Genomic DNA, 9,088 nt, shown 5'->3' with positions numbered 1-9,088 from the left:
TTCGACCAGTGAGCTGTAGAGAAATTATTTTGTTTAATTCCCCAAAATATTCCAGTAGGAAATAAATGCATTTTCAATTTCTTGATGCATGCTCAATCATCCAGGTAAGTAAATCCCCAAAGTTTGATTCTGTTCATCTGGGCCTAACATTGTCAGAGGGAGAAACGTTTCGTCACTCATCCAACTTCTTCAGTCTCAGCTGACTGCAGGTTTCCCCAATCTTATAAACAGTACATTTGTATAATGACTGAAACTAGCACCACTAAAGGAACAATTGGCTGGGAGGTCAGTTCCTTGAATATGCAAATTCTCATGACCATTGATCAATGACCACTGATCAAAACTCATTGTACCGTAAACCTACACATACGGATGAGTATTTAAGGTTTGACTCTCTAAATGTGGTTATCCCAGCTGGACATTTGTCAAAGCTGGGAAGGCGCCTATAGAAAGCTCCAGCCGTTCCAGGAGAGAAGGACAACCGTGGATTGTTGATCAACCACTGACAATTTGCATATTAATGATCAAGGAACTCCCCTATTTTTCAGACCATAATGTGCATCGGATTATAAGGCGCATTAAGTGAAACAAAAGAGTCAGATAAGTCAAAGTTTACTCAACTCATTCTTCCTGCTTCCTCCACTTCCATACCGTTGATTCATTACTGTTGAATTGTCTGGCAGCTGCTCTATTCCCATGTTTTTGCAGTATATTAATGACTAACCTCGTATTGTGGATGGATTGTCTCAGTTGTTCTTCTGACGGAAGTTTGGTGCGTTTACAGCATCCTGCCATGCGATTGCATTTGCCTCTAACCATTGGGAACCCTGGCGTTAACTTTTATAAAGTGGAAATAAGTTAGCGTTCATGCTCCAGCTTATGTTATGCTAACATAGCTGTGTCACTAGTGATCACGTAGCACATCATTATATACCAGCTCGTCCAACTTCAGTAGCCCTACAAAAGTCACTGCTGTTTCGTTTTCTGTCTTCATTTATGTTGGAAGTGATAGCAGAGCTGTACGTTTTTATTTTTTCAGAAATCTCTCAGTCAGAACATGGCATATCATGTGTAGGTGGAAACTAGCGAGCTAACTTCCTGTTAGCTTCTAACTCCGTTAAATTTAATAAATTCTGTTTTCATGGATGCCTGGATGTTAAACTTAATTGTTACACCTGGTAAAGCAGCAACGCTGATCATTTTATTAAAGATGAAAGAATTTGGACAGTTTTTAACTCTCAGTGATGTAGCAGTGTTTGTTTGACTTTGGGACCTGAAGCTGATGGACTTTGACCCCGATTACTCCGCAAGGCTACTGACTATATTAGCCGTAATGCTTCGACAATCCATCGAACGGTGCCGGTTAGAAGCATACCAAAGTTATTCTAAAACTTTTTTTGACAGATTTTTGAGAGCCGTGTAACACATAAAATTGGTAAGCACAACCACAATTCATATGTAAGGCACACCGGATGTAAGGAACAAGGAACAAGGAAAATTAAAGAATTTTACGTGTGCATTATAGTGCGGAAAATACGGTCTGTAAGTCATAAATAGTTACAATTGTTGACTTTCTGGCCCTGTCACATCCCAGTAAGACATGATGATCTGAAAAAATGAATTGCATTATTTATTTTGTATTTTTATTACATTTATTGCATATAATACACACAGTTAAACATTTGAACACACTAATCCATTTAATTAATGAATTAATTAGAGGTCTTATGTGAATTACAGTCCTTTAGAGGTTTCACATACATTTTTACATTACTGAAACTAGACTCACAAATTAGTAGGAATACAAACCAGCTGATGTAATGGGTTTGGATTTATAAGTCTATATTTATCATTTTAATCTGTTGAAACCAAAAGAAAAAAGATTTTTTTATTTTTTTAAATTAAGCAATATTAGGGTATAGTAAACCAAATTCATATGAATAAAAAAAGGGTGACTAAACTCTAACAAATATAAAAGAACAAGTGGAATATTGTTATGTCTTAGTAGTAGAAAAATAAATGCATAAACTGACAAGTATCACATTAATCTTTACAGTTCATTAGAGCAACAGAACTATTATGAAGATAACATACAAAATATATTTCTTATTTTGCAGATGGTTTGTAACGATTACACCGATCTCCAGCCAGATGAGGGTCACATGCCAGAGTGTACCGGACCTCAAAACCACCTCTTTTAGCTGGACAGGTAAATGTGTGTGTCCCCTGCTGAAGATACTTGAAACATGATCCCAGACGGTCATCATGCCATACATCCTTGTCCCAAACTTCAACCTTCAAACCCAAGTGTGTGTCCACCTTCATGAGAAAATTAATCAAACAAGATTTAATATAGTTTTATCCTACCAATGTTAATTTTAGCACTAGTGAAAAATAAACACAAACGAGAACAATGAAATAGGACAAATCCATAAACCATTTGTACATGCTTAATAAGAGCAGCATTTAAAACTGGGCCATAGGAGTCATTAACTGTGTGAAAGACACAGCGGTGGATTCGAGGGAGATTGACTATTGGAATCAATTTAAAGAATGGCTCTTTGAATATGAATATGCATATATGTTTATGTATATGTTTGCTAAACCACTACCTAGCTAACATTACTTCTTCCAAGTCAACTAACATACATGGTATTTGTCATTACAACGGTTCTAAAGCTCAAGTTAAAAACAGAAGTTTAGTAGTTTAGTAGTAGAGTCTGATTATTTGGATTGATGATGAGGTAATGCTTTTGCATTTTTTTAGGTATTAGCTAAACTATGGCTTTGTGTGATATATTGTGTCGAAAAAACAAACAAGAACAAGAAAAAAACCCGTAGTAAACTGTTGATAGGCTTCAGGTTTGAAAAGTAAATCAACTCTGCTGACTGTGAGGCCAAACAATTTATCATGATCTATAATGAGGGTTTACTGACCTTGCCTAAATCATAATTCGCGTTCCACCAGGGATTGTTTGACCGAATCCAACGAGTCTTCCGATAGAAGGAACCAAACCACATTTTAGCATAGCTGTGATCAGAAGAAAAGAAAGAAGAGCAGCAGAAGAATTATTAAGTCTGCTTGATATACCACACCAGCCAGATCTTAATAGACAAGAGTCTATTCACCCCTCAGTTTTTCCAACTGGATCTCCTTTCAAATTCCAGGCTCGCACAATGGTAACCCTTAGCATCCCCCTCCAGGCTTGCAGAGGACAGCAGTTGGAAGCCAGATTAGGAATGTGCCACCCACAGTTTGGCTCATTGGGTGACTTTCTCACAGCGTTATCTTCCAAGTACTCCTCTATGGCAGCTTTCATCCCTGCCTTTTGTGTGCCATTTGTCATCAGGCTATAGATTGGCCGAAGGGAGTAGGAAACAACATCTGGGTGATCTTTCAGGGTGCTCAGCCAAGTTAGAAAGCCGAGGGAGTCATTCTGGGTGAGTGCAAACTCTCCCAACCAACCATTGCCTCCTACCACCTCTGTGTAGTGTTGGTGGAGTCCAGTGCTGTACATAAACGAGAGACCCTGGTTTTGTAGGACCTTGTTGCAAGACTGTCTGTTACTGGATAATTTCAATTTTCCCAAGCCGACAGAGAAACCCAGTGATAAACAGGAGTGGACCTGCAGGACAGGAAGGGAAACAAAATGTCAGTGTCTATCAAGGGCATTTTCTCTGCATTTCTAGCTGTACTATAAATATATACAGTGGTGTGAAAAATTGTTTGTCCCTTCCTGATTTCCTTTTTTTTGTTTTTTGCATGTTTGTCACACTTAAATATTTCAGATCATGACAGAAATTTAAATATTAGATAGAGATAACAAAATAAACACAAAATACACTTTCTAAATGAAGGTTTTTATTATTAAGGGGAAAGAACTTGCATGAACCTGTATGAGAAAGTGATTTTCCCCTAAACCTAATAACTGGTTGGGCCATCCTTAGCAGCAAAAACTGCAATCAAGGGTTTGCGATAACTGCCAATGATTCTTTTACAGCGCTGTGGATTAATTTTGGCCCACTCAGAATTGTTGTATTTCAGCCACAAACTCAGCCATTCAGGGTTTTTGAAATTTTTTTAAATTCATCCCACATCATTTCAATCAGATTCAGGTCAGGACTTTGACTGGGCCACTCCAGTCTTCAGTTTGTTTTTGTTTTAAGCCATTCAGAGGTGGACTTGCTGGAGTATTTTGGATCATTGTCCTGCTGCAGAAGTCCGCTTCAGATTGAAGTCACAAACAGATGACCGGACTGTCTCCTTCAGCATGTTTTGGTAGACGGCAGAATTCATGGTTCCAAATACCACAGCAAGTCTTCCAGGGCCTAAGGCAGCAACATAGTCCCATACTATCACAAAACCACCACAATGTTTTACTGCTGGTGTGATGTTCTTTTCATGAAATCCTGTGTTAGTTTTATATCAGATGTAACAGGATTCAAGCCTTCCAAAAAGTTCAGCTTTTGCCTCATTAGTCACAGAGTATTGGGGATCATGAAGATGTTTTTTGGCAAATGTGAGACGAGCCTTTATGTTCTGTTTGTTCAGATGTGGTTTTCTCCTTGAACTTTCCCATGGATGCCATTTTTGCCCAGTCTCTTTCTTATTGTTGAATCATGAACACTGACCTTAACTGAGACATATGAAGCCTACAGTTAATGTTGTTCTGGGGTCTTTTGTGACCTCCTGGATGAATTGTCAATGTGGTCTTGGAGTATTTTTGGTCGGCCGGTCACTCCTGGGAAGCCTCACCACTGTTCCAGGTTTTCAGTTGATGTATGATTGCTCTTATAGTGGTTCACTGAAGTCCCAAAGCCTTAGAAATAGCTTTGTAACTCTTTCTTGACTGATAGATGGCAGTGACTTTTGTGTTTCTCAAGTACTTATTTAGATTGTGGCATGATGTCTGGCTTGTTGAGATGCTTTTACCTTGCTTCACTTTGTCAGACAGGTTCTATTTACGTGATTTCTTGATTCAACAGGTCTGCCAGTAATCATGCCTGAGTGTGTTTAGTTAACCTGAACTCAGCTTTTCAAATAGTGTGGTTTATCACAGTAACGCATGATTTAACAAGAGGAGACAATCACAATTTTCACACAGGACTAGATAGGTTTGGATAACTTTGCTCCCTTAATCAATAAGATCATCATTTAAAAACTGCATTTTGTATTTACACACACACACACACACACACACACACACACACACACACACACACAAACACATTTTGTGAAGATTTTGCGGGGCTGTCTGATCACGTCAGTTTCATAAACATGTCAAAGCTGTTGTATTAAAACCAACTTAAATCATGCATATGCTCTTCTCTTAACAAAGCACACAAGCAGTCTTGTGGAGAGAGAAGATGATGACATTATAAATGAAGATGATAGAGTGTATGAAGGACTGTCAAACCAATTTTGAAAGATGAGAGAAAATAGGTGTTTACATCCAGACTCAGATTAAAAAAAAAATCCAGTTCATCAAGATGTGTGCCACATGTATGTCAATTTTAACTCTAAAGACTGTTCTACTTACTTCTCTGTTTTCTATTGTCTTGTGTAAAGTCAACCATTTGAGCATTAATCTAAATTTTGGCAGCATTATGTAATGTTATGTCTCAAAAATTGGGTTAATTAGCCCTGCGTTAGGCTGACAACCTATGACCCTATGATAGCTGTGACTCTTATAAGGATAAGTGGAAGAAAACGGAAGGATGGATGGACAGAAAATTATGGTGACGAAATATGTAGGCTACAAATTATGTCACTAAGATATTAATCATAGCTTTATTGATCGAATACTTAATTACAGGATCAGTAAGAGTCTGGACTAAAGAAAAACTGAAGTTTCTAATAACTAAGATAATATTGGACTATAGAAGTTTATATAAAACAAAGCAAAAACAACAACAAAAAATCATTGGCATTATTGTTCAGTATGGCACAACTTTAACAGGGTTAACTTTGGCCTTTCATGACAGAGGTACTGCCCTGTATGTATAGAAATATGTAGTCTGGTAACTGCAGGCACATGAGCCAACATACTATACAGATCACGTGTCTCGCTATGCAAAACCCACACACACGGTTTTAGATGCAAAATTCAACTTTAAGTCTAATTTACTAAGCCCAAAATTAACCCAGGCAGTCTAGAGGCACTACAGCGGGCCAACGAACTCAGCTCGGAGTCTAACCGGCGAAAGAACTTAGCCCCACTGTCAGGCAGACTGTCAACTGCAACAGTTGACAATCTCAGCTCAGAATCGAGCCAGCAAAAGAACTTGGGCCCACTCCCATACAGGCTGTCACCTGTGGTGAATTTAACTACTCAATTTCAATCGAGACGCAACCTCTCGCACTTTCACATACACACGCACAGCCTAGAGGCGCTGCCCCCTTCGCACAGAATCTAGCCGGCGGAGAAAATTGGACGGCCCCCTTTCATGTAGGCCTTTCAACTGTGGCAGGGATCCCACACCCTGTCTGGTTCTTTAGGATGTCCTCAGTTCCCAGGTTACCACCCCAGTCCTCCCTTCCCATGGGTCTCGCCCTCGCGTCCGCGAGCGAGTGGGGCAGCCAAGCCCAGAACAATTAGTCTTACTCTTACATTTTCAGTCGCTATTTTTGAGATAAAATTATTTGAAGTGCCTCAGTAATGCTATACTTTTAATAAGTGTTATAAAGTACCTCATTTGAGGACAGTCCATTCAGTGAGGACAGACAGGTTCGTGCAGCTGTGACTCGCCTCAGTCGACCACCAAGGTGAATCTGCAATGTGGTGCAAAGTCGGTGTTATAAATCATTTTTTTGAAGAAATATAATAATAATAAGGAATAATAAGAAAATTCACAGCATGTGCTTTAACCTGGCGGATGTAGTGTGTGCCGTAGGTGTGTATAAGCTCACTGTACTGAGCTCTGGTGGAGCTGTTGTAGAAATGTGGTAGCTTGGATAAATCCTTACTGAACTCAGAGCTGAGAGACGGACTGTTTGATACTCGGTAACTGGACACAAAGAGACAGATTAGTAAATGATCTCAACAGAAGCTTTTCAAACAAAGATTGCAACATAACCCAAATTTATATGACTATTCTGAGTTATTCACAGCCTACCTGTAATGGTTGCAGGTGACCCTGTGTGTGCTGAAGGTGTGGCGGTCCTCTGCGGCCCTTTTTGATGCAAAGTTATACACAGCGGATTGCTTTCCTCCCACAAATATCCCTAAATCTAGGCCAGTCTGTTATGAAAGATAAGAAAAAGAATAAATAAATTAGTGTGTTCAACTGATTGATTTTTTTTTTTTGACAGCCAATAATGAGACATTATTTGATCTATCTGTCCCAAATTACAGATCTCGATTTATGTTCAAACATGGCCTCAGTTTCAAAGTGCAAAACACATGTTGGTGGTGGGACCATTTTTCAAAAATCTGAAAAAGTATTTAAAATATGAGTTTAAAACTTCCTAATAAGACTTAAGACCATATACTTTTTTTTTTTAAAAAATCTATCTATATTGACATGTTTATCATTATTGTAACATTGACATTATTTGATAATACCAAAATATGTTAATTTTATGTAAATAACTGTTGTGAAATGTGCCCTACCTTCCAGTCAGTACTGTCCTGGGAGGTGTAGGTGTCAACCAGAGAGCTGTGAATACAATTCAAAGTAAAGAATCACAGATAAATTTCAGTTTGATTTCAAAAATGATTTCCATTATTTTAAACAGTTAGTATTTACAGATGAGGACCTGTTTTTGTAATTAGATTAGCTCTGAATAATATGATGAAGAGAATAAAGATAATTTATACATCAGAAAAGGTGTCTAGCAGTAAAAATCCTTGAATTTCATCACTGCCAGAGACTGAACTAATCAGATATAGATTTTTAGATAGCGACTCAACTGTCACACAACATTTAACCTTCTCTCAGTAAGACACTAACTGTGAAGCAATCATAATAATATAACATAATAATAAGGCTATACCTAACAGAGGTGTGGATGCTGCTGTAAATATCGGCACTGCATCGGCTGAATGCACGCCAGTCCACTGCAGAGACTGGCAGCTGAAAATGAAGACAGATCATGAACATGTACACATAAAGTCTGTGCAACTGTTCAAATGGCTCTTTGTTGTTGCATCTTTATTTACTTTTTGCAGCACGTTGCCTTGAAGCGGGTTGGAGCAGAGAGTACATGTTTCACTTGGTGTGAGGTAGGTATTCACATCGATCATATAGGCTCCCTTTCGTCGCAGAGTGACCACATCAAATCCCTCCCCCACCAGGTTGTGACCTGGTACAAAAGGAGCAGCCTTACACTGGCTGTAGTTTCCAGTCTGACAGGAAAGAACAGCGGAGTTGCAGGACAGAAAGAGAAGGAGGCTCAGGTAGAGAGGAGGTTGGGTTAAATAAGACAGCATAGCTGCAGTGAAAATGACTGATATTTTAGAGAGAGAGAGAGAGAGAGAGAGATAAGTGATCGTCATTAAAGTTCTCAGTAAAGTAAAGAACACCAAATGTTTGCAAACATGCAGCCTCACCTGACTGCAGGTTTCCCCAACCTTATAAACAGTACAGGACACAACAGTGTGCGTGTTAGTGATTTGCATAATATTATAAGCTTGAGTAAACCTGCAGTCAGTTGAGACTCGATGGGTGAGGAAATGTTTTTCCCACTTAAAATTCTGTGACTGGATGAACAGAATCAACTCTCTGTGATTCCTTACCTGTATTTAAAAACATTCATTAAGATAGTGTGCTTTAAAAAAAAAAAAAAAAATCTGGATACCTCTTTTGCAGTTTTTCCATGGCAGAGATTTCTGAAATTTGTTTTAATCATCACTGCTCAAAAATGTAATTTTCCTTTTTATTAAAATGCTGTGCTTGTAATATGGTTTCAATATCATATACTGTAGTATCTTGTGTGAGAAGCTGTAGTCAATAAAGTATTGTTAGTTGACTCAAATCAACATTTTTCATATTGACTTGACTCACATGTAAAATGATCTTGACTTAAAAGAAGATAAGAAAAAAAATCACTAAATTGAAATGCAAGCACACATACATAAACAAATAA

At 38.3% G+C, this 9,088-nt stretch overlaps 1 protein-coding gene across 1 annotated transcript; it reads right to left on the bottom strand.

The window, feature by feature from the left end:
- Nucleotides 1-1,681: 1,681 nt before the first annotated feature.
- On the bottom strand, nucleotides 1,682-8,460 carry LOC102304469 (perforin-1-like). The gene is made up of 9 exons (XM_005951141.3): nucleotides 8,163-8,460; nucleotides 7,997-8,076; nucleotides 7,614-7,659; nucleotides 7,117-7,241; nucleotides 6,870-7,008; nucleotides 6,692-6,772; nucleotides 3,130-3,626; nucleotides 2,938-3,031; nucleotides 1,682-2,319 (listed from the first exon to the last, which is right to left on the bottom strand). The coding sequence occupies exons 1-9, from the start codon at nucleotides 8,430-8,432 to the stop codon at nucleotides 2,107-2,109; spliced, it is 1,545 nt and encodes a 514-aa protein (XP_005951203.2). The 5' UTR covers nucleotides 8,433-8,460; the 3' UTR covers nucleotides 1,682-2,106.
- Between the last annotated feature and the right edge of the window lie 628 nt (nucleotides 8,461-9,088).

Source organism: Haplochromis burtoni, unplaced genomic scaffold, assembly GCF_018398535.1.
Source record: "Haplochromis burtoni strain Fernald_Lab_line unplaced genomic scaffold, NCSU_Asbu1 Contig_936, whole genome shotgun sequence".
In the NCBI taxonomy this organism is placed as follows: Eukaryota; Metazoa; Chordata; class Actinopteri; order Cichliformes; family Cichlidae; genus Haplochromis; species Haplochromis burtoni.
This window is presented reverse-complemented; position numbering and strand designations above follow the sequence as displayed.